General features: G+C 33.6%; 1 protein-coding gene across 1 annotated transcript in view; it reads right to left on the reverse strand.

Moving 5' to 3' along the window:
- Positions 1 to 25,324, reverse strand: part of PIBF1 (progesterone immunomodulatory binding factor 1) — a 190,823-nt gene that overhangs the window by 65,047 nt on the left and 100,452 nt on the right. Inside the window, exons 12-13 of the mRNA XM_069467158.1 lie at positions 19,336 to 19,426; positions 7,291 to 7,393 (exon numbers count right to left, since the gene is read on the reverse strand). Of these exons, the coding sequence (XP_069323259.1) occupies positions 7,291 to 7,393; positions 19,336 to 19,426 (194 nt within the window). The remainder of the gene's footprint in view (positions 1 to 7,290; positions 7,394 to 19,335; positions 19,427 to 25,324) is intronic.

Here is a 25,324-nt window from a genome sequence, read left to right on the forward strand (position 1 = left end):
GGACAACTCTAAGCAGCCTAATATATGTCTAACTGTAGTCTGCAAAGGAAGGAGAAAGGACAGCATAAAAAAATTAATAAATAAAAAAATTCTAAATTTGATGAATTCACATATATAATATGTTCAACAAAACCCAAGCACAGGACACATGAAGAAAACTACAGCAAGACACATCATAATCAAATTGCTTAAAGCCAGTGACAAAAGGAAAATCTTAAAAGCAGCTAAAGAAATAAACATTACCTAGAGAGGAACAAATATAAGGATGACAGCAATTATCTTGGCAGAAACAACGCAAACTAGAAGAGAGTGGAGCAACATCTTTCAAGTACTGAAAAAGAGAGAGAGAAAAGTCAACCTCAAATTCTTTACCCAGGGAAAATATTTTTCCAAAAACAAAGGTAAGCCCAGCAAATCCATTCCCAGGTGTACACTTAACAGAAGTGGAAACAGGTACTCAAACATTTGCTTGTATTTGCATGTTCAAAGAAGCACTATTCACAATAGCCAAAAGGTGGAAACAATCTCTCCCCCTCAAAGGATGAATGAATAAAGAAATTAAGGTAAATACATACAACAGAATATTATTCAGCCATAAAAAAGAATGAAGTACTGGACACATGCCACAATGTGGACAAACACTGAAAACATTATGCTCAGTGAAAGAAACCAGGCATAAAAGGTTATATACTGTATGATTCAATTCATATGAAATATATCCAGAATAGGTAAATCCATAGAACTAAAGTGAGATGGCAGTTGTCAGAGGCTGGGTGCAAAGAGGAGTGGGGATTAACTGCTTAATGGGTACAAGGTTTATTCTGGGGTGATGAAAATGTTTTGGAACTAGGTAGAGATGGTGGTTGTACATAGTACATGAATGAATATTAAATGGTTCACTCTAAAATGTTTAATTTTATGTAATGTGAATTTCACGTCAATAAAAAATAATAAAAAAACAAAGGTAAAGCACAAGAAACATAGAAAAAAACAGATAAAGTGGACTTTATCAAAATTAAAAAATGTATCTACCTCAAGGTTTTAGCAAAAAAAAAAAAAAGTTAAAAAACTTTTGTGCAAACAAGAAGGTGAAAGACAACCCACAGAATGGGAGAAAACATTTGCAAATCATATATCTGATAAAGGTATCCAGTATCCAGAATATTTAAGAACTCTTACAACTAAACAGCAAAAAGACAAACAACCCAATTCAAAAGTGGGAAAAGGACTTGAATGGGCATTTTTCTAAAAAAAGATACACAAATGAACAATAAACACCCAAAATGATGTTTAACATCATTAGTCATTAGGGAAATGCAAATCAAAATCATAAGCTACCACTGTGTATCCACTAGGACAGCTAGAATTAAAAAAATGAAAAATAATAAGCATTGGCAAGGATGTGGAGAAATTAGAATCTTTGACATGGCTAGTGAAAATATAAAATGGTATATAGTTGCTACGGAAAACAGTTTTGTAGTTTTTCAAAAAGTGAGTCATAGAATTACCATGTGATCTAGGATTCTACTCCTTAGGTATATACTCAACAAGAATTGAAAACAGGTGATCAAACAAAAACTTTGCACTTGAATGTTCATAGCAGCATTATTCACAATAGACAAAAGCCCATCAACTGATGAATGAATAAATAAAATGTGATATATCTGTACAATGGGGCATTATTCAGTCAAAAAAAGGCATTAAGCACTGATAGATGGTATAATATGAATGAATCTTGAAAACATTATGCTAAGTGAAAGAAGCCAGAAACAAAAAAGGCCACATATTGCATGATTCTATTTACACAAAACATCCGGAATAGGCAAATCCATAGAGAAAGAGAGAACATTAGTGCTTGCCAAGAGTTGAGGGGAGAGGAGAGAACGGGGAGTGATTGTTTAAGGGTATAGGGCTTTCTTCTGGGGGAATGAAAATGTTCTCTAACTAGACAGTGGTAATGGACATACAACCTTGTAAACATATCATAAGCCACTAAACTATACACTTTAAAATGGTTAAAATGGTGAATTGTATATTATCTGAATTTTACCACAATTAAAAAAAGAATGAATGCTAAAATGCTTACTTCCAGTTACTTTGGCCTTAGTAACATAACTGTGAGAGAACTGTATTTTAATCATGATTTTTGTCAAAAATAGAAATGTAAAAACAAAAAAAGATGAAATAAATTTTTGCAATATTCAGAAACAGAAAAAATTCATCACCACCACCAAACCTGCTCTGTAAGAATTGTTAAAGTAAGCATATCAACCAGAAGGAATGTGATACTGTATTATAATTTGCATCTACACAAAGGAATAAAGAGCATCAGGTATGGTAACTATTTAATTAAATATAATACCTTTCCCTAATATTATAGTATCTTTTTATAAGATTGTCACTGTTTAAATAAATAGCACTGTGGTGTGGGGGTTTATTCACGCATAAATAAAATGTATGGCAACAAGAGCACAAAAGCCTGCAGGGGACAAATGTATACTGATGTAATGTTCTTATACTATACATGACGTAGTAAAATATTTGAAACTACATGGTGATAAGTTAAAGATATATACTATAAAGCAACCACTGTAATAACAAAACAAAGAGGTCTAGACAATAAGTAACAATGAGATACAGTGAAATGATAAAAAATATTCGATTAATCCAAAAGAAGTCATGAAAAGAGGAGAAAAGGAACAGAGACTAGATGGGACCAAAAAAAAAAAAAAAAAACAATAGCAAGATGACAGACAAACATATGATATCAATAAACACATTCTATATAAATGTTCTAAAAACTTCCAAGTAAAAGTCACATTTTGTTAGACTGATTAAAAGTAGAAGGATGAAAAACATATACCTTGCTAACACTAATCAGAAGATGTGAAAATTTTACAGTGAAAACTAAAAAATAACAGTACTAAGAGAAACTAAACAAGACTTAAATAAAAGTAAGGATACAGTGTGCTTATGGATCAGAATATTTAGTATTAAGATGTCAATTTTCCTCATTTCACCTATGGATTCAATGCAATCACAATCAAAATTACAGTCAGCTTTTTGGGTAGAAATTAAACTGATTATAGAATTCACATGGAAATGCAAAGAATATCCAAAAAGCTTCTAAAATGAACAGAGCTGAGGACCAATATTATCTGATTTCAAGATATTACGAAGCTATAGTAATCAAGATGGTATGGTATTGACATAAAGATAGACAAATAGATAATTGGAACAGAAAAGCATCCAGAAATAGACTCATACATACATGATTAATTGGCTTTCCACAAAGGCCTTTTCAACAAATGATGACAGAAATAGTTGGGTTTCAATACGCAAATATATGAATTTCAGTCTATACAAAAATCAACTACAAAAGGATCCGACTTAAAGCTATGAAACATCTATTATAGAAAAAAACACAGACAAAAATCTTTGTGACCCTGGGTTAGACAAAGATATTTCAGATACAACACCAAAAACACAATCAATAGACGAACAAAGTAATGAATTAGACTTGAAAAAAATATATCTTCAAAAGACATTGTTAATTCTCTAAGCTGACATTTGGCTCTAGTAAAAATATAAACAAACAAACAAACAAAAAAGGACACTGTTAAGAGATAGAAAGACAAATCACAGAGTAGAAGAAAACATTTGCAAATCATATATCTGATAAAGGACTTGTATTAGAATACATAAACAATGCTCAAAACTCAATAAAAAGAGGACAAATAGTCTGATAAAACAGACAAAAAATGTGAACTGGTACTTCTTCCAAGAAGATAAACACAGGATACAGAAGTACAACTGAAAAGATGTTCAATATCATTAGTCATTAATGCAAATTAAAACCAGAATGAGACACCACTAAACACCTATCATAATGGATAAAATTTTAAAAACTGACCACATCAAAGTAAGGATGTAAGAGGAAATAGACACCTACCACATGATCCAGCTATTCCACTCCTAAGTATTTACCAAGAGAAACAAAAGTATATGTTCATACAAAGACTTATACATGGATGTTCACATCAGCTCTATTTGGCAAAACCTAGAAATGACCCCGATGTCCATTAATGAGTGAATGGATAAATAAAGTGTGATATATCTACACAATGGAATGTTACTCAGCAGTGAAAAGAATGAACTATGGATGAATCAAAATAATTATGCAGAGTGAAAGAAGACAGATTAAAAAAAAGTACATACATACTGCATAATTCCTTTTATAAAAAAAATCTAGAAAATGCAAACTAATCCATAGTAACTGAAAGCAAATCAGTGGTTGCTTGGGGACTGAGATGGAGAGGGTTTGGAGGAAGGGGCACAAGGAAATCTTTGAGGAGATGTATGCGTTCATTATCTTCATTCTGGTGAGTTTCATGGGTACATACAGGTGTCAAAAGTCATATTATACTTTAAACATATGCAGTTTAGTGTATGTCAATTATATCTTAATAAAGCTGCTAAAAAGGGGAGTTTTGGTTTTCATTTTGAGTATTATTTCGCATTGTCATTTTAGTAATTCATTTACATATAACCTCAGATGTAATCTGAATACCACATAACGCAATGGTAATTCCAACATGAGTTATTTGAGTTTCATCTGTGTATCAAAACTCCATTAGTATCAAAAACTCCAAGCTGGTTTAAATATTTACCTGCTTGAAAGAATACAGATCTTGGAAACATTTTTGTCTATTTTTTTTCCATCTATCACGAATAGTCTGTTGTTGTTACAGCAATTTAATACTATCAACTTTCAGCTAGTTTATATAATTATTTTCAATTTAAGCAATTTAATTTTTGTGAGCTAGAAAAACTTACAGAGAAAGGTAAAATCCATGGAATATTTTAAATTAAATATTTTATTTTCAATTTTAAGAGAAAAGTCATATACTACACTTAGCACAAATCCTTTACTATAGGGCTACTGATTCTTTCTCCAAATATCTTATGAAAATTTTTCACATAGACAAAAGCACAGACCTGAATAATAAACCTATATGTAAATATCACCCAGCTTCAAACATTACCAATGTTTTATGATTCTTGTTTTATCTACTGAGTCCTTTCCCCTTTTCTCATGGAATATTTTAAAACAAATTCCAGGAATCATGCCATTTCATATCATAACTATTTCAGTATTTAAGTCCTTTCCTCAATATAAGCCACATCTTATTTTAAAATTGCTTCATGCAAAGTTAATTACACTTCATTACAAGAACACTTAATTTTTGTATTTTCCCCCAACAATTTATATAGGAGTGTGTATACATTTAGAAATTCTCACTTCAATTAACTGAAATGCTCAGCAAGGTAGTTTCTTTTTTAAAGTGACATGAAGATATACATATATTTTATTTCTTAAAATATGTTTGATAGGTTCTTAGAAATTAAAACCAAATGAAGGATCAATAATATATTAGCATCCAGAGGTTCATTTGTTTCTTTAGCTATTCATTTATTTATTCTTCTGTGCTTCTACCCAGTGGTATGTTGGAGTTGGTCTGCAGCAGCTTATTGAAAGCTAAGTGGAAAATTTTTAGGAATTTTGTGAGCTGGTTGCTCAACTGTTATTAAAAATTAAATTATTTAAGTTTCTATAAAAATAAATTTTATTAAAAACAAAGGGAACAAATACTCAAAAACTTATCAATTTTTAATTATTTTGCTATCATCTATGCTCTTGAGTTTATGTATTAATACATCTATTGTACCTATATGGTGTGAACATCATGTAATGGTGTGTTGGTCAGCCTCTTTTCTCTGCTCCGTGTTCAATAACATTAAGTTGGCAGCTTGATGTTAGTCATGGTGGGAATATTTATACTACAGATATAAGCAAATGCTACAAATCAGAGCCCTTTCTCACACCCTTCTTGGAAAGCTGGTTATTAACATCTATCAACACACCACTGTGTCTACCCTGAGCATTAACTATGTGCTAGGCACTGCAGCAATATGAACTATTTCTGGTCTTTTGAAATTTGAGAATAAAGATACTCCTAATGTTATAATATTAAAAGTACTTTAATAGAAGATACTGTAAAGATAAATATGGGCCAGGTGCATTGGTTCACACCTATAATCTCAGCACTCTGGGAGGCTGAGGTGAGAGGATGGCTTGAGGCCAGGAGTTCAAGACCAGCCTGGGCAACATAGCAAGATCCTGTCTATTAAAAAAAAAAATTAGCTAGGCGTGGTGGCTTGCATCTGTAGTCCCAGCTACTGGGGAGGATGAGGTGGGAGGAACGTTTGAGACCTGGAGTTGGAGGTTACAGTAAGCTATGATCATGTCACTGCACTCCAACCTGGGCAACAGAGTGAGACACTGTCTCAAAAAAAAAAAGAGAGAGAGAGAGAAATATGAGCAGGCCCTTAAGAAAACAAAGAATATATGGTACATATTAGTAGTATTTAATAAATACCTTTAAAAATCTTTTACTATAAGATAAATAGCTTTTAAAAATTTTAAAATATTAACAGAAAAATTGTTGTGCTGAAACTCAAGAAATAAAAGGAATGCTAGTGAGGTGGTACCTTTGGTTTTAATTGTTTGATGACTTGAATTTCCAAAACACAGAACAATGTAATTAGATGTTCATTTAAACTTAAAAATCCTGTGTTATATGTTTACATAGTCTTTAAATGACATAATACAAGGCTAAGGAAAATAAGAAATATGAACCTGATTTTCTTTTTCTTCCTAGAGACAGGGTCATTGTTGCCTAGGCTGGAGTGCAATGGCGTGATCATAGCTCACCGTAACTTTGAACTGCTGGGCTGAAGCAATCCTCCACCCTTGGCCTCCCAAAGTATTGAGACTACAGGCATGAGCCACCTGGCCTGAATCTGATTTCTAAGTGTAAACCAACTTCAGTGTGTTTAGTAGATAAGAGATTTTTCATCAAACACAGAGGTAAAAAGCAAATCTATTTAAAAAATGATGCATTAGTAAAAAACTTAAAGTAAAATGTCACCAAAATTTGCCAAACTTGTTTTGCCAGTTGATAGTCTCAGAAATCAAAGCTTTGCCTGTCTAGTCTGCATTTATACTTAGTCTGGGCATTTAATCTCCCTTTTGTTCTTAGTTTTGCCATATACTGTAACTTGTTTTATAAGACCTTAACATTCGGTTAGTTTTATAAATTGTGAAATCATTTTGTACTAGCAAACAGCTTATTTTAAAACTGCTTAGAAAATAAACACAGGAGTTACAAAGAATTGAAATGAACATTGTGATTCTTTATACATGTTTCTTTTGTTTAAGTTATTTACCTCTTGGGAAAGCTGTGTTACTAGGTCCTTTTGATGTTCCAGGTCTTTTAAAATCAACGAGTTTTGTTTTTCTAACTGAAGCACTCTTCTTGCCAAGTGAACACTGGGAGAATGAAATGAGAAAATTAATGCTTAAAAAAGTGAAATGCTATCTAAAATATTCAAAATGTGTTTGTGTGCTTGCAAATTAACTTGCCGTTTCCTAATAATACTTAAATATTAACAAAAAATATGGAGTCAAATAATATTTTTCAGGTACCAACAGTGGAAGACCAATACTGCAACAACTCAGAATTTTGAAAGTAACAACATTAAAATCTCCATAACATAACTGTGATATATTGATTACTTCAGTAATGGTTTTTAGCTCTTGCTATAAAAGTGGAGAGTTACGATACTTGTTTGAAAAGACCAAAAGATAGTAATTTACAGCTTGTCATTACTTTTATAAAAATTTCCCAATTATAAACAAATCAGGAAATTAGTTGTAATACTGTGAACTATGATAAGTGTGCACTTTCAGAAGCATCAGAGTTTACGTCAAACAATATAATGCATTTTATAATACAAAACTGAATAGGCTCTCTATTGAAACTGGAGATGGCAAAGATGTATAAAACTTGGAGAATGCCTTTAGTAAAGGCAAAGATTCTGTACTAAAAGAAATCACTCTCTGTGATGATCTGCATTAACACAACTTACTGCACAGAACTTTGATATTTAAAATCACATTAAATATGAAATGTTCCAATTCTACTTTTTATTTTATTTTATTTTTATGGAGACAGAGCTTTGCTCTGTTGCCTGGGATAGAGTGCCATGGCATCAACCTAGCTCACAGTATCCTCAAACTCCTGGCTCAAGTGATCCTCCTGCCTCAGCCTCCCAAGTTGCTGGGACTACAGGTGCAGGCCACCATGCCCGGCTAATTTTTTCTTTCTTTTTTCCCCTCCTCCTAGTCTAATTTTTTCTATTTTTAGTAGAGACGGGGTCTCACTCTTGCTCAGACTGGTCTCGAACTCCTGAGCTCAAGCGATCTTCCCGCCTCAGCCTCCCAGACCAATTCTAGTGTTAAAAAACAATTTTAAGAAAAAAAAAAAAATGCTTCAGCTGTAATGTAAAATCATTCCTTCTAACTATTAAGGGGAAAAGTGCCATAATTCTTTGAAGAAATGCTAATAATGTTGAGAAGATATGTTGCTCCAAAGACCCTCTCTGTATTTCCAGTAACTTAAAATTTTTATACTTATCACATTTTCATGTTCTATGTTAGTTAAGCTATTAACTTAATCTATGAATTGTGTAATCCATGGGATGTAAGAAGACAGGATGTTTTACAAGTGACAAGTAGTAAGATATCTTTGCTCTAAATAAAATTATAGGATAGAAACAATGTTATTGTATTTTATTATTTCCTAACATCAGATAAAAGCACGCAGACAAAAATCTGAAAATAATATTAAATAATATCCTACACATCTATTAATATTTCTAAGAACTTGTTATTCCATACCAAAAAAGATGAGTTCTGGTAAAAGTTTACAGAGTGAACTGAGTGGCTTGATGAGATCTAAGATTTGCTCCTTTCAACTGGCATAAGATTTTACCTTAATAATCAGCTGACCCACAGTCCCCATTTTTGGAAAACCATTCTTTTTATAAAAAACAGCTTTACTGAAATAATTTTCCTGATATACAACATACATATGATAAAGTCCACCCACCTAAGTGTACAATTCAATGGGTTTTTTTTAGCATATTTAGAGTTGTGCAACTATTACTATAATCTAATTTTAGAATATCTTCGTTACCTTAAAAAGAAACTTTGTGCCCATGAGCACTCACTCCCCATCGTCCCCTCTCCCCAACTTTCTCCTATGCCCCCACACTCAGCCTTAATGAACCACTAATCTACTTTTTTTTTTTTTTAATAAATTTTTAAGGTGTTTACAAGTTTACGGCCACTGTATTATTCATTTTCCATTACAAATAAAATAAGTTTTAATGTTAATTGTGTATGATACTTGCATTTTAAATCTGTTGATTCTGGTACATGTTTTCAAACCATTATTTTATATTATTAGCTCTGAAATTAGATTTTAAAAACCTTCATTCATGTTTTAATTCGTTTTCTCTCCCCCTTCATATTATGTTAGGAGTAAGTTTTTTCATCTTTTCTCTCCCACAGAATTTAGTATTAGGTCTTTTAACATAGTAATTTCTCAATAAATGTATGTTGAGGGTGTAGATCATATTTTTGTAATACTCAGTGTAGGATAATAAACACAATGAAATGCAATTACACAGAAATAAAGTTACAGATGGCATGGAATGGAAGATAAAAGATGCAAGAAAATAATGAGATACAAAAGTCATATGTTACCAACATTCTGAAGAAGATAATAACCTAAGGACATCAAATTTAATAATATTACATTGTTCATTTGGGTGCTTTTTGTTTTGTTTAGAAGTTGCATAATGTTCTTATGCAGATATAGTGATACCACTTATCAATAAAAATATCATATGTCATAAAATACTGATTCAAGAAATTCTTGGTATGCTAGTGCTTAAGCTTTAACACCAGGACTATTTTCTTCTAAGAAGAATTTCCCTGATTTTGATTAGGGGATTCTGAGTGAGGCAAACCAATTCTAAATAGAAGGAAGGTATCTTATTTGCTCATATATGTGCTCTACAGTATTCTGATTACTAGCTTACAGTACAATTTTATTGAGAAAAAGAATCTAGAAACTGATGCTGGGAAGGACTGTGACGATTACTATGAATGCTGATGTCATTTATGATGTGTAATGTTATACTGTGGAAGATGCTGTGGTACAACTGGTCTCCAATATAAAGGGAACATGTTTTAAAAATTCACTTCTAAGTCAGCTGTAAGGATAGTAGAACCACATTCCTCATAGATATATCAGAAATGGGGCTGGGTGCGGCAGCTCACACCTGTAATCTCAGTACTTTGGGAGACCCAGGTGGGAGGACTGCTTGAGGACAGGAGTATGAGATCAGCCTGGGCAACATAGTTGAGACCCCATCTCGACAAAAAATAAAAAAATTAGACTGGTATGGTGGTGCATGCCTGTAGTCCTAGCTACTAGGGAGGCTGAGCCAAGAGGATCCTCGAGCCCAGGAGTTGGAGATTGCAGTGAGCTGTGATTGTGCCACTGCATTCTTGCCTGGGCAACAGAGTGAGACCCTGTTTCAAAAAAAAGGAAAAAAAAAATATCAAAGAAAGGACATTAAGTTCCTACGTTGCCCTAAAAGACCCATTTAGTCTACTAATGTAGTATCAAAGAAAAAAACAAAACAAAACAGGATTAATAATAAAAAATAATATTGTGAAGTCTTTCATTAAAAGATTATACTAGGATTTTCAGTGTGCAAATGGGTGGATTATAAAAAGGAAAAATGATACCAGAATTTATTAATTAAGGATATAAAATATATTAAGATTTAATAAAAAGAAATATAAATAAGATTTAAGCTCAAGGAATAGCAAAAACAAGAAATATAATCATTTTTCATCATTATAATACTTGTAGTAAAACAAAAACAATAAAAGAAAATTAGTAATTTTTTCTTGATGAATATCGACTACAGAAAAGCAGGTTGAATGAGAAGAAACATAGTCATTAATTAATTAAAAAAGATATTCATGAACACTTTCTTTTAATAAACATTTACCAAAAACCTATAATCTGCACAGACACTGGCAATACACAATTTCTCCCTGGAGGATCTAAGTTTACTGAGGAAGATAGGAAAATGAAAAAAATAACTGTAGTGTGCTAAAAGCTAAGAAAGGGCACACTCTGAAATGAAAACTTACTACTGACTAATCTGTTGAAGAAGCAGAGAAGTAGCATTTTGGGTAAAGGAAAAAGCATAAGTAAAGGATGATCTGCTGGGGAAACTTCTAAGCAGTATGGTATGGATTGATAAACATACGGTGCATGGTGAGGGTTGAAGCTAGAAAGAGCCATGTAGGGACATGTGATGAAAAGCCTTGTATGACAAGCTGAGCTTGGATTTTATTCTGAAGTTGGTGAGGTACCACAGGATCAGATCTGCACGTGAGAAAGAGTACTCTATCTAACATTGTGGAGGACGGTTTTCAGAAGGAAGACTATTAGCCATAGAAGGCTATGATCACAATCAAGATCAGTGGTCTTCAAAAGCAGTCATGCACAAAACAATCTGTTGAACTTTCATATACATTTATTTTAATGTCATATATCTTTAAGTTTTTGTTTTCTGTGTAGTTTTGTATCATCATGTACATAAAGAATCATTCATATGATAGTACATGCATATAATCTATAAATAAATAAGACCACAAACACATATATTGGTCACTGAATGCTCAAGTTTTTTCCCAATAGGGATTCTTATCAAAAAGTTTGGAGACCACTGCTCTAGGTCAGCTTTGTCCTATAGAAATACAATGTGAGCCACATGTACAATTTAAACTTTTCTAGTAGCTATATTTAAAAGAGTAGAAAGCCCTTACCTCATATCAAAAAAAATTAACTCCAAATAGATCAAACACCTAAGCAAGAGCTAAAACTATAAACTCTCAGAAGAAAACATGAATAAATCTCCACAAACTTGGATTTGGTAAAGGATCCTTAGATATGGCACCAAAAGCAAAGCAACAATATAAAAATTAGATAAACTGAACTACATCAAAATTAAAAAATTGCATGCTTCAAAAGCAACCATTAACAAAGTATAAGACAGTCCAGGGAATGAGAGGAAAAATTTCATATCACCTATCTGATTAGGGAACTGAGTCCAGAAAATATAAAAAACTCCTACAATTCAACAATAAAATGACAACTCAGTAAGAGCATTTACAACAATGCCTTGTCTATAGAAAGCTCTACATAATTGTATACATACATCTGTGTACTCTTTGAACTGTGATTTCCTTAGCAAGTATTGAAATGATTGGGTCAAAATACATGTGCATTATAAATTTTCATACATCCTTTGTACAAATTTAAATTCTCATGAACTACAGTGAAAATTCTTTTTTTTTTTTTTACGTTCACAGAATGGCGAATGGACCTTTCTGTTGTAATAAAAGGGCCTGAAAATTCTCAGTGACAGGAATTTCTATTTATTTTGTGCTCTAATGTACCCTAAGTGCATTGAATAATACCTGGTACAAAGGAGGTGTTTAGTCACTAACTATCGAATAAACAAACTTTGTAAAAGACCTCCTGTTTCTTCATATCCTAACAAACACTGGGCATTGTCAATCTTTAAAAGTTTTGCTAACCTTACAGAAAAACAATAGAATCCTGTTATAAATTAAATTTCTTTATTTGTAAGGTTAAATATCTTCTCATATGTTTGTTTATCAGACAACATTTGTATTTTTTACTTAATGAACTGACATCTGTGTCCTTTTCTTTTCTTTTTTTTTTTGAGCCAGAGTCTCGCTCTGTTACCCGGGCTAGAGTGCCGTGGCATCAGCCTACCTCACAGCAACCTCAAACTCCTCCTGGGCTCAAGAGATCCTCCTGCTTCAATCTCCCAAGTAGCTGGGATTACAGGCACGAGCAAGTGTCACCACGCCTGGCTAATTTTTCTATTTTTAGTAGAGATGGTGTCTCACTCTTGCTCAGGCTGGCATCAAACTTCTGAGCTCAAGCGATCCTTCCTCCTGCCTCAGCCTCCCACAGTGTTAGGATTACAGGCCTGAGCCACCAGGCCCGGCCTTGTGTCTTTTTCCTACCTACTTCAAATCTTACCTACATGGTTAATACTACACCTAAATTATTTTAAAATATCAAGGCCCTCTATAATCTTACCAGCAACAACCTTATTTTCCATTAATGTCTACTTAATGTTCCCCACACATTTTATATATTCCTTCTACTGTACTCTGTTGTTCTCCAGTCTGAAGACTAGTTCTTCCAATGCTTATAAGTCCAACTTTTCCCTGAAGTTTCCCTTCAGGTTCTACTTCCTCCATTTCTGACCATGCCAACCTTCACTGATCGCTATTCCTCTGACTCACATAGTCTAGCACATAACACAGCATTAAATTATACATTTTAGGCTATTTATTGATATTCTTTCATGTGTGTTAACTTTTCTCCCTTAACAGATGCAACTCATAAAGTGACAGAGGTCTTACTTACCCCCTGCAGTGTCTAACAGTGGGGCTGATCAGTGGGCACTTAACAAATGCTGCTTGATTTGGTTATAAGTGAATTTTGTTCAAATGAATACAATGCTAGAAATCATATTCCAAGGCTGCAGCACCTCAATGTTAAAGTACAACTAATGCTCAGCATTTAAGCATTGAATTAGCAATAAAAAAGTACATAAAGTTAGTAACTGAAAAAGGCAAATGGCACAGATATCAATTCACCTTTTCTATATTTCAATCTCCTGAATCTTTAAATGTGGCATATTCTTTTGGTGAGTGCTTTGGTATTATAAGTGGATCCTTTTTAGAAATCTGTAATATTAGAAGCAGGAAGAAAGGAGGGGTGTTTAACCGAAATTCAAAGCAAGACAAATGAAGAATTGCTCAACTACAGCTGAGTTTATGTCTTTGTAACACAATGAACATACAATGAAAACAAGTCCAAGTTTTAAAAAGAGTTACTATGGATATAGTCAGGGAAAATGACTCTTATTAAAGGTTCTTTTTTGGTATAGAATGTACTAAATTCATCAGGAAAGCAATGCTTTTACAAGCCATCTGTACAACACACAATACTTTTTTTTTTTTTTTTTTTTTGAGACAGAATCTCACTCTGTTGCCCAGGGTAGAGTGCCGTGGCGTCAGCCTAGCTCACAGCAACCTCAAACTCCTGGGCTCAAGCAATCCTTCTGCCTCAGCCTCCCGAGTAGCTGGGACTACAGGCATGCGCCACCATGCCTGGCTAATTTTTTTTTTCTATATATATTTTTAGCTGTCCAGGTCATTTCTTTCTATTTTTGGTAGAGATGAGGTCTCGCTCTTGCTCAGGCTGGTACAATACTTTTTTGTAATTACGTTAATTGCCATGTGATTTTTACTTACATGAAGATTAAGTTCTACATCAACTAGAAACTAACACCATAGGTGTATAGTTTTATATCTAAATATTAAACCAAAATTTCACCTGCTACCTGGTAAAATTAATATTTCTCTAAGGGTTATCTCTTAGCTCTCTCAGGAGTTCTTGCCTCCAATAAAGATTATTTGTCTTGGCTCTGTCAATGGCGGTCAGTAGTTTTGATTACTACATACAATTTTCTAACAGTATTAGCCCAACCACTATGGACATGGCAGAACTCTATTTATATCTGAGATGTCAAAGCACAATGGAGGATTGATGATCTGACATCAGTTCTTCAATATTGGTATGGTTCTCGTAGTACTATCCAAACTTCAAACAAATAAGTACATGTGATTCATGCTTATTAGTTACTTGGTCTGCAATAGCATTTGGCTTTTTGATCTTTCTCAATTTCAGCAGATAAGAATTCTTTCTAGATTAGCATAGCATAGACAATGGTTGTAAAGAAGGGGATATGTGCCAGGAGGATACCAGCTTCAGAAAGCTTCAGGTTGGTCCTCACACTACCTGCTGTGCTGGAAATGAGGACTAAATAGTGGCCTCATGCTGATGATCTGTAGTTAGAAGAGACTTTCTCCTGTTTCTTCTATAGCTTTAAACTTTCACACTGATCATGAATGGAACAGCAGTACCTTTTTAAAGGACTATCCTAAAACCAACCCACATGAAATAAGTACAACTTTCTTAAGGACAAAAATGAGAACTCATATACATAAGAACAAAAGAGAAGAAAGCAAATTTTCATTATTTTGCTAGTTTCCTCTGCTTTAGGTTTTCCTTTATTAAGAAGCTCAGTAAACTCTGAAAGTTTCAACTTAAAGCTCTTTATAAAACTAGATAGAAACTAAAACAAAAGACCTATAGTATGCAGTAAGTCTTAAAATTTGAAAGGCTTAAACACTTTCAAAAAGTCTCCCCATTCAGGTCAGCCAAAACAAACAGAGAGGCACACACTAAGACCATGTTAGTGCCTGGGTGTCACTATGTAGTGTGACAGGTTAAAGAGCACAACCAAAACATGCAACCAGAAAATCTTGTTTGCTATTTGCAAAACAATCATGACTGAAACGAAAACATTACTTCAGATTTTCAAGTTTAATCAAGTTAAGAAGAGCCCATTTTATTTTAATCTACTTTAGTTGTATAAGCCCTTTTAACTTTACACAATTGTATCCCCAAGAGAGTATAATAGAATGCTTAGCTATTGTTCATACTGCTATGAAACTTCAAAAGGTAACTTTACTTTATAATTATAATGTGTTTAAGAGACATTTTTATGAGTTATTTGTCAAACCAGAAGAATTAATTATGCTACTACTTTATAGGAAATTGGTATTACAGTATTATGTCTTAAGAAACTGATTGATATCAAAGAAAGTGAATCTCAAAACTAGTTTCATGTGCAGGAGGTGTCTCTACTAATTATTTCAACAGGCTTCTTTAAAATTTGAAAACAAAGCTGTTTTAAAAGAAAACTTAAATTGTACCTAGTGAAAGGTTTTGGAAACCCTGGTTTTTCCTCTAAAATTTACTACTCAATTTACTTTAAGAACACATTAATTGTTATACTTTAAGAACACATTAATTGTTATAACATTTATTGAACATATCTATGTCAGGCACTGTATAGGGAACTTTATATCCATTTTATCATTTTAATTTTATAATATTTCTTGGATAGCAATAGGCAACTAATGCTATGTTGCATAGTACTTGGGAAATAAGTTCCTTTGAAATTTTAATATATTTTGGTATTGGCTACTATACAATGAAAACTGTATTTTGTAAATATTTCATTTACTGTTCTGAGTTGTTTTATAATTCACCTTGAGTTTCCATTGCTTTAATTTCTTTTTTTAAGAGATGTAGTCTTGCTATGTTATCCAGGTTGGACTGCAGTGGCTATTCATAGGCATAATCATAGTGGGCTACAGCCTCAAACTCCTGGGCTCAAGTGATCCTCCTGCCTCAGCCTCCCCAGTAGATGGTATTACAGGCACACCCCACTGTGCCCAGTTCCATTGCTTTAACTTCAAATGTAAAGCATTAAATATAGATTCTCTCAAAGGCTACACTGCTTTTGCTCCTAAATAAACTTAAAGAGAGCACAAAGCCATTGCCTTCTTTACAAATATTCACTGAGAAATCAAATGTGGACTTTGTGAACTTCAGAAATGTGTCAGACCCTAAACTGGAATTTTTTTGTGCCACTAGTCAATTTTGTGCATACAGTAGGCACTCAATAAAATTTGTTGACTGCATGGGTAAAGGAATGCATAAATGTCCTCTTTGAATATCTAGACTTACTTTCCCTTCACTCAGTTTAGATGACCTGAGAAGCACTTCCTCAAAATAACCCTCTGGCTCACCATGAGAAGAATGCCTGGCACCAGCTGGCAGGAGATATTAATAGCATGCCCATGAGGCACTTGTTCAAGGCACACAGATAGCTCAGTGATAGAATCTTTAGAAATATTTGGACAGTTAAGATTATTTGGAATAGGAATCAGTTTAGTTCCTTAAACCTTCACTTTAAATATTAAAACCTCTGTTTTTAAAAATTATTTAAAAAATAGTAAGGTGTAATAGTAACAATTGCTTTCAATTTCAGAGAAATCCAGCATTGGGGGCTAAAGAAAGCAAGCTTATAACAACAATTTTTTTTTTTTCTTGTCAGAAAGATACTTTTGAAGGACTCAGATGCTAAAATATGGAAGAGAATAGACTTTGGCCATTAAACTTCAATTTTTAGCATTTTACCTATCCTTTACCACTGATAGAGAAGTCTCTTACCCAAGAAATTATGATTCTATTCTTCCCTAGCAACATCAGACTCAAAAACAGAGATATACTGAAAATTACAAAATATTCTAGGTCACACATAGTGAATTTTTGAGGGACTTGGAATGGGACAGAACTACAACTAATTTTTCAAATAATATATACTTTAAAATACATGAATTTTCACCAGACAAAATTAACCAGTCCAGCCATAAATTGCTACTTTCTATTCATCTAGCCTTGATCTAAATTTGGCATATATTTAGTTTAACCAGTAAGAGAAATAAGTTCTAAGCATCCTTTTCTTATTTCCTATAAAGTGGTCTATGTCCTACATCACTTTAGATAGCCATAAAGACATTTTATTCTCTGAGTCATCACTTCAAAGTTACTACAAAAGTATTGGAGTTAAGATGGATTGTTTTTTTTATTTAGTGTGTAATGTCTCTAAATGACTAAATCAATTCAAATAAAAACGAGGAGTTTTGAATTCTCAAATACTCAGTTGAAAAAACAACTCTACTAGGTATCTTGCACTGGGCTAGGTAGAGACAGTGGAGAATAAGCAAGAATAAGATGTAGGTGCTGACCTTGAAGAATTTTTCATGTAGCTGGGGAAATTACATAGGAAACGATAGCTAATGAGATAAGAGATATGCTCTGCTGTGTGGTATGGAGAAATAGATGTTTACAGGCAGAGAGATATACTGACCCTCATTTTGGGTAGAGAGGAAACCAAAACTGGAGGGAGAGGTAAGGCCACATTATGGAGGAGTTTGGAAGTCTGACAGAAATATTCAGATTTGATGTGGTAGCAAATGGGGCAGTAGGAAACAAGTACAAAACAGGATGAATTTGGGTGGGAGAGAAGAGTTAGGAAAAAAAAATCGGGCAGGTCCACTATAAAATTGATTAATATATAGGTACAGTTTTCTGTTAGTGTACAGTTGTCCCTTGGTATCCATAGGGGATTGGTTCTAGGACACTCCTACCCTGCTCCGCCCCATGCCCTGCACTGATACCAAAATCCATGAGTGCTCAAGTCCCTTATATAAAACTGGTGGGGTATTTGCATAAAACCTATGCACATCCTCCCATATGCTTTAAATCATGTCTAGATTACTTATAATACCTAATACAATATAAATGCTATATAAATCCTTGCTATACTATATTGTTTAGGGAATAATGACAAGGAAAAAAAGTTTGTAAATGTTCAGGACAGATGTAACCATTAACTTCTTCTTCTTCTTTTTTTTTTAATATTTTCATTCTGTGGTTGGTTGAATCCATAGATGCAGAACCCACAGATATGGAGGTCTAACTGGGACACAGGGTCTCACTCTGAGACAGGGTCTCACTCTGTCACCCAGGGTTCAGTGCAGTGGCATCCTCAAAGTTCACTGCAACCTCAAACTCTTGGGCTTAAGTGATACCTCTGCCTCAGCCTCCTGAGTAGCTGGTACTACAGGCGTGCGCCACCACACTCGGCTAATTTTTCTATTTTTTTTTTTTTTTTTTTTAGTGACAGGGTCTCGCTATTGTACAGACTGGTCTAGAACCCCTGACCTCAAGTAATCCTCCTGCCTTGGCCTCCCAAAGTGCTAGGATTATAGCCATGAGCCACTGAGCCTGGCCCAGCTGTACTTTTAAGCAGTATCTTACAAGATCTAGCAGATCTTCCCAAAATTTTCTTGGTCTTAATAGAGACATTTATAGTTTCTATCATAACATACATGCCATTTCATATTACTCTCTCTAATGTGTGTATCAAGGAATGTAGGAAGATGAATAAAAACAAGAAATAAAGAAAGAAAAAGAAGCATAATTAATTTTAACCTGAAAACTGTTGATATAAAGCATTTGTAACTCATCTGAAATTAATGTGAAAACAGAAAAATGGCATCCTTATCACCGAATCTAATTCTACAAAAACTTTAATGTACACTTCTATTCTCCTGATCATTAAACTCATTTAAATACATATGAAATATATTTTTATTATTTACAGTGTTTTATTTTGTAAGCAACTTAATATTTAAGCATACTAAGAATAAAGTAACTTTACTTTGTCATTCAACTCGCACATTATCAAAAAGCATAATGTAATTACATTTAGCTTGAGTAGATAAGTAAAATAAATATATACTGATTTTACCTTTGCTTTAGTCGTCTTCTAGCTGTTGTGGGAACATTAGCACCATACCCATAGGAAAAAAGAATCCTTTCAGCCTCATCTTCATTTTCAACTGGAAAATATTAAAGTGTATAATGTAAAACATTTTTTTCCCTTAAAAAACATGGCAGAAGTGAAAATAAGAGGTTATAATAACATATTAGGGAGCATAAGAACATTGAAAACATTAAAAAAGACTAATGTGTAATCTTAAACAGCCCATTTGTAAGTAGAAGCATATTTCTTTCTTTCTTTCTCTCTCTCTTTTTTTTAACTACCACCTTCTCTTGGCTTTTATTTATTCCCTAGCATACATGGAGCTTGATATATCTGATTTTTGAAAAAATGTGGGAAGGACACCTGCATTAAGTGACATCTATGTGTATTCTGAGTAGCACGAAGCTAGCTAAATGAATTGAGAGTGTTTATTAGTATCCCCCCAGCACACTGGTATAAATGTTTTTAACCCAGGCATTGAAAGCAAGACATACTCCTGGTCTGAGCATGTGTCATGGGCCTCCTTCCTGATTTTTAAAAAAAATTTATTTTATTTTATTTTAAAATATTAAGTGGGTAGAAGCATATTTCTCAAAGTATATCCTTGCTTGGATTTTCTTCCATCTGTTTTTGAAAGGTATAAGGGACTGCATCATATGACATGTTAAGTCTTCTTGTTAAAAAGCACAGTAATACATACATTGTGCTACTCTGAAGGACTCAAAGGCTTTTTGATGAAATATGTGTTATGTAAGATGACAAATAAAGATAATATCAATTTCATTAATTCTCTTCTTGATAAAAGAAATGATTATTTTAAATTATGACATTATGTTAACAGAATAACTTTATTATAACTTATAATAATAAAATTATGCACTTATGTAGGCTACTCTGTAAAGAAAATGCATAGTCCTAGGCATAAAATGAAGCCTTAAATTTTTTTAAATTGTATATAAATTCAGAGAAAATACTTTATTAAATACTTCTAAATTCAGCTATTGCCTCACCACTCCCCAAAAGGAATTTTAACTAACAGGTTAACATCTTATGGATAAAAAGTTTAAATGCAATGACAGTTTACAGCAAGCTGGAGTTAAAAGATATTTCATCAAAGGCCATAAAAACTAAAGTTTTACTAGCTCAAAGTGGTCAATGACATATAAAAACTTTTATACTATTGTTTATCAGCTGCCATTATTTTAGTGTTAAAAAGAGAAACTTTAAGGACTACCTCAGATTTTTAAAAAAAGCTACATATTTTACACCCATAAATGAAGCTTGACTATTTGCATGCCTATCAACATGATATGCACATATTTAGTGACTGGTCCTTCTGAAGTAAAGATTTTAGAAATATTCGTAACTGTTTTCCTTTAATTTTGTCCCTATTTTTCACAGTGAACCAGTATCAGCTTTCAAAGGTAGGATTATTAGTTGTGAGGGACATGTGGAAGATATGATACGTGCCATTGCCAATATTGTTATCAGCTATCAGATAACTCTAGATCCAAGAGGAGCTCTCCAATTCAGCTCTACCAGAACACAGCTAACATTTAGATATGTATCTGACTCTTGTCTCTCTTAAATAGTTCTAAATTCAGAGAAGGGGGGGTAAATTTAATTAACATCTCAAAAACCCATCAGATATTCATGGACATGCTAAATTTGAGTTTAATATTTAATGGATTAATAACTCATACAGTATTCTAGAAGGGATTTAATTATAGAAATAAGGTACTATTTATTGGTAAATGCTACTAAAGAGATGTGAACAACATGTCTTAGAAACAGAACACAGAGCAACTATACCTGAGTGCCATTATTTCCCATGCTAGAAGGCATAAGGAAGGTATGGAGAGACTGACTTTCAGAGAGAACATTCAAGAGGCAACTGCATATGCAAAGGTATAGACTTGTGAAGCATGTGAAGTTTTAGCATTTATGAGAAAAGTGGATGGATTTGGTTTGGAGAACAGCAGTTGTAGAAAGGTAGGCTTAGTTCCAATAGTGAATGGAACTAAAGTCTTGTTTTCTAGGCAAAGAAGTTTGGATTTTATTCTATGGTCAATAAACTAATAGAGATTAATAAAGGAGGGTGATATGACCAATGGATTTTTGTTGTTGATATCACAGAAAAAAATTCCAATAATAGGGAAGAGGATGGCTTAGACTAGTGCACTGAGAATTCCTAACAAGTTACAGTAACGATCCAGCTTAGATATAGTCTACAACAGCAATGGGGAAAAGAACTCAGATTCTAGACAATTGAGCAGATGTGGGGGTGAGATAAGGTACTGTAGATAGAATGAAGGAAGAATCAAGGTTGACAAAAGCTCATAGGATGATTAGACAAAACTAACTTTATTAAGAGATCAAGAATACAGTTGCTCCGTGGTATTCATGGAGGATTGGTTCTAGGACCCCCACAGATACCAAAATCTACAGATGCTCAAGTCCCTTATATAAAATGGTGTAGTAATTGCATATAACCTATGCACATCTTCTTGTGTACTTTAAATCATCTCTAGATTACCTATAATACTTAATATAAACGCTATATAAATAGTTTACACTATATTATTTTTAAAATTTGTATTATTTATTGTTAATACAATTAAAATATTGTTTTCCTAATATTTTCGATTCGCAATTGATTAAATCTGGGGATGCAGAACCTGTGGATATAGAAGCCAACTATATGGGAAAATTAGTAAGTTTCAGGGAAGGAAGAGTAAATGCAAATAATGTTAAATTTTCAATGACTCCCCCCAGACCTGTGGGAATCCCTAGCCTACAGACTGTAATTGAAGTTGTAGAAAGGGATAAGATTATCCAGAAAGTAGGTAAGTAAGCAAGAATAAAAGAGGATGAGAGAAAAAACCCCAGGGGAACCATTAAGTCGAGTTAGATACTAGTAAAGCTAGGTAGAACAAGAGACAACAAAAGTGATGGGGATGAAACAAGGCAGGTGATTCAAGAAGCAAGAGAAGAAAGTTTGAGAAATGTGACAAATGCCTAGCAGAGGATATAAGTGGGATGAAGATGGGTAGCAGGTTCTTGAATTTAACAACTAGAAATCCAGTTTTAAAAAAATATTTTTTAATTTATTTAGCTTTAGGCGATACTTGCACTTTCTACAACTTAATGGGATCTTTAAAAACTACATTCCTCAAATATCCAAATAATATACTTATTTGATTATAGAAATTAATTCAAGTATAAACAGGATATTATAATTTGCTATAGTTTACACCTTAATAAATGAAGCCTAACCATCTTCACATCAGTTGAAATTAGATGCTATTAGATGGCAAACCTTTGAAAATTGTACACACTGTAACACTGAAGAAAAGTTTGTACTTACATCTTTGAAATTTTGGTTAATCAATAAGTATTCATTAAACAAGGATAGGATATTCTAATTTCCAATGCTAACTAGTTATTGATCTTCCAGTACAAGTAAATATATTTTATTCAAAGATAGCTTCAGATGCTTTAGAGTAGAGCAAAAAATGTTTTTATATTTTTTCTAAAGATTTTAAGAAAATATTTATACATATGGAAACCCTGAAGGAAATTTACAGTATACGCCCATATACCCAATATCTGGATTTTAAACATTGTACTATATGTGTTTATCACACATCTACCCATTCCTGTATCCACCCATGAATCTATCTTATTTTTCATGCATTTCAGAGAAAGTTGCAGACATCTGCTCATTTTACCGCTCAATAGTTCAATATGTAAATCATCAATTATAGGTCAGCATTTATAATCAGTTCTTTTTTAAAAAATAAAATTTACATATGGTGAAAAGTACAAATCTTAAGCCTACTGTTCAACGAGTTTTCAAATGTATAGAAGTTTTCAAATGTACACACACGTGGAACACAAACCATAGGTTCTTACAACCTGCAAAGTTCCTTTATGACTCTTTTTCCAGATAAATCTTGGTGATAACAACCCTTAGAGACAATCACTGATCTGATTTTTTTCACCATAGATTGTTTTTGCCTCTTCTAGAACTTTATGTAAATTTAATCATATAGCAGAAACTTTTTTGGTAAAGGCTTCTTACACTAAGTATAATGTTTTTCAAATTCATCCATGTTGTTCAGTCAATTGTTTGTTTCTTTTTTTTAAGTAATATTCTACTGTATGAATGTATGATGGTTTGTTTAACCATTTTCTTTTAAGACAAACACCTGGGCTGCTGCCAGTTTTTTTCTATTATGAATAAAACTCCTATGAATATTCCAGTAGAAATCTTTTTACATGCATATGCTTTCTTTTCTCTTGGGTAAATAATTAGGAATGGAATTCCTGGATCACTGATAGGGCTGTTTGATTATTTTGTAAGAAACTGCCAGTTGCTTCACATTGCACTAACTTTTGGTATGGCCAGTCTTTCTAATTTTAACCATTCTGGTGGGTGTGTTGTAGTATCTCTTTGGGCACTTTTTTTTTTTTTGAGACAGGGTCTCACTCTGTTGTCTGAGTAGAGTGCAGTGGCATCAGCATAGCTCACTGCAACCTCAAACTCCTGGGTGCAAGTGATCCCCCTGCCTCAGCCTCTCCAGTAGCTAGAACTATAGGCGCACACCACCACACCTAGCTAATTTTTTAAATTTTTGTAGAAACGGAGCCACGCTATTGCCTAGGCTGGTCTCAAACTCCTGGCCTCAAGTTATATCCTCCCGCCTCAGCTTCCCAAACTGTCACTGGGCTTTTATTCTGCATTGCCACTATGACTAATAATGTTGAATACTTTTATTGAACTGATTGGCCATTCACGTATCTTCCTTTATGAAGTATTTGTTCAAACCTTTGGCCATTTTTAAAATAGGACTATTTTCTTTTTATCCTTGAGTTGTATAAGCTCTTTATCTATTCTGATGTATTTGCTGTGCTGGGTGTGGTAGCTCATGCCTGTAATCCCAGGAATTGAGCACCCAAGAAAGGAAACCCCAAGAAAGGAACTTGAGACCAGCCTAGGCAACATAGTGAGACCCCTTCTCTACAAAAAATTAAAAAAATTAGGCGGGCATGGTGGCACACAACTGTAGGCCCAGCTACTTGGGAGGCTGAGGCAGGAGGATTGCTTGCACCCAGGAATTTGAGTCTGCAGTGAGATATGATTGTGCCACTACACTCCAGCGTGGGTGACAGAGCAACACTCCATCTCTTAAAAAAAATTTTTCCTATGGCTGCTGTAACAGATTACCAGATTTTGTGGCCTAAAACAATACAAATTTATTATCTTTCAGTTCTAGAGGTTATAAGTCAAAAATCCGTTTCAATAGCTCAAGTCAAAGTGTTAGCAGGGCGAGTTCCGTCTGTAGGCTTTAAGGGAGAATCTGTTCCCTTGCCTTTTCCAGCTTCAGAGGCTGACTTCTAAGGTAAAATATTCACAGGCTCCAGAGATTAGGACATGGACATCTTTGCAGGGGCAATTTTCAGCCTACGCACTTGGATACCAGTTCTTTGTCTAATCTGTATTTTGTGAGTATTTTCTCCTAAGAGTTTTCTTATTTTGGATACCATTCCTTTCTCAGATATAAAATTGCCATTATTTTTTCTGAGTCTGTGTCTTGGCTACTGATTTCTTAATGGTATATGGCGGGCCATTTCCATAAAAACATCCACTTGATTGCTTTGCTGCCTTTGTTAAAAATCAAATTATCATTTAAGTATGTATCTGTTTCTGGGTTCTCTAGTCTGTTCTGTTGCTGTGTGTGTCTTTCCATAAGCCCATACTATACTAGCTTGACACTGCAGCTTTATAGATGAAGTCTCACTATATTGCCCAGGCTGGAGTATAGTGGCTAGTCACAGGTGTGATCATAGCACACCACAGACTGGAACTCCTGGGCTCAAATGATGCTCTTGTCTCAGCCTCATAAGTAGCTAGGACTATAGGCATACGCCACCATGCCTGGTTAATTAAAAAAACATTTTTCTTCATAGA

Source organism: Eulemur rufifrons, chromosome 4, assembly GCF_041146395.1.
Source record: "Eulemur rufifrons isolate Redbay chromosome 4, OSU_ERuf_1, whole genome shotgun sequence".
Taxonomy (NCBI): Eukaryota; Metazoa; Chordata; class Mammalia; order Primates; family Lemuridae; genus Eulemur; species Eulemur rufifrons.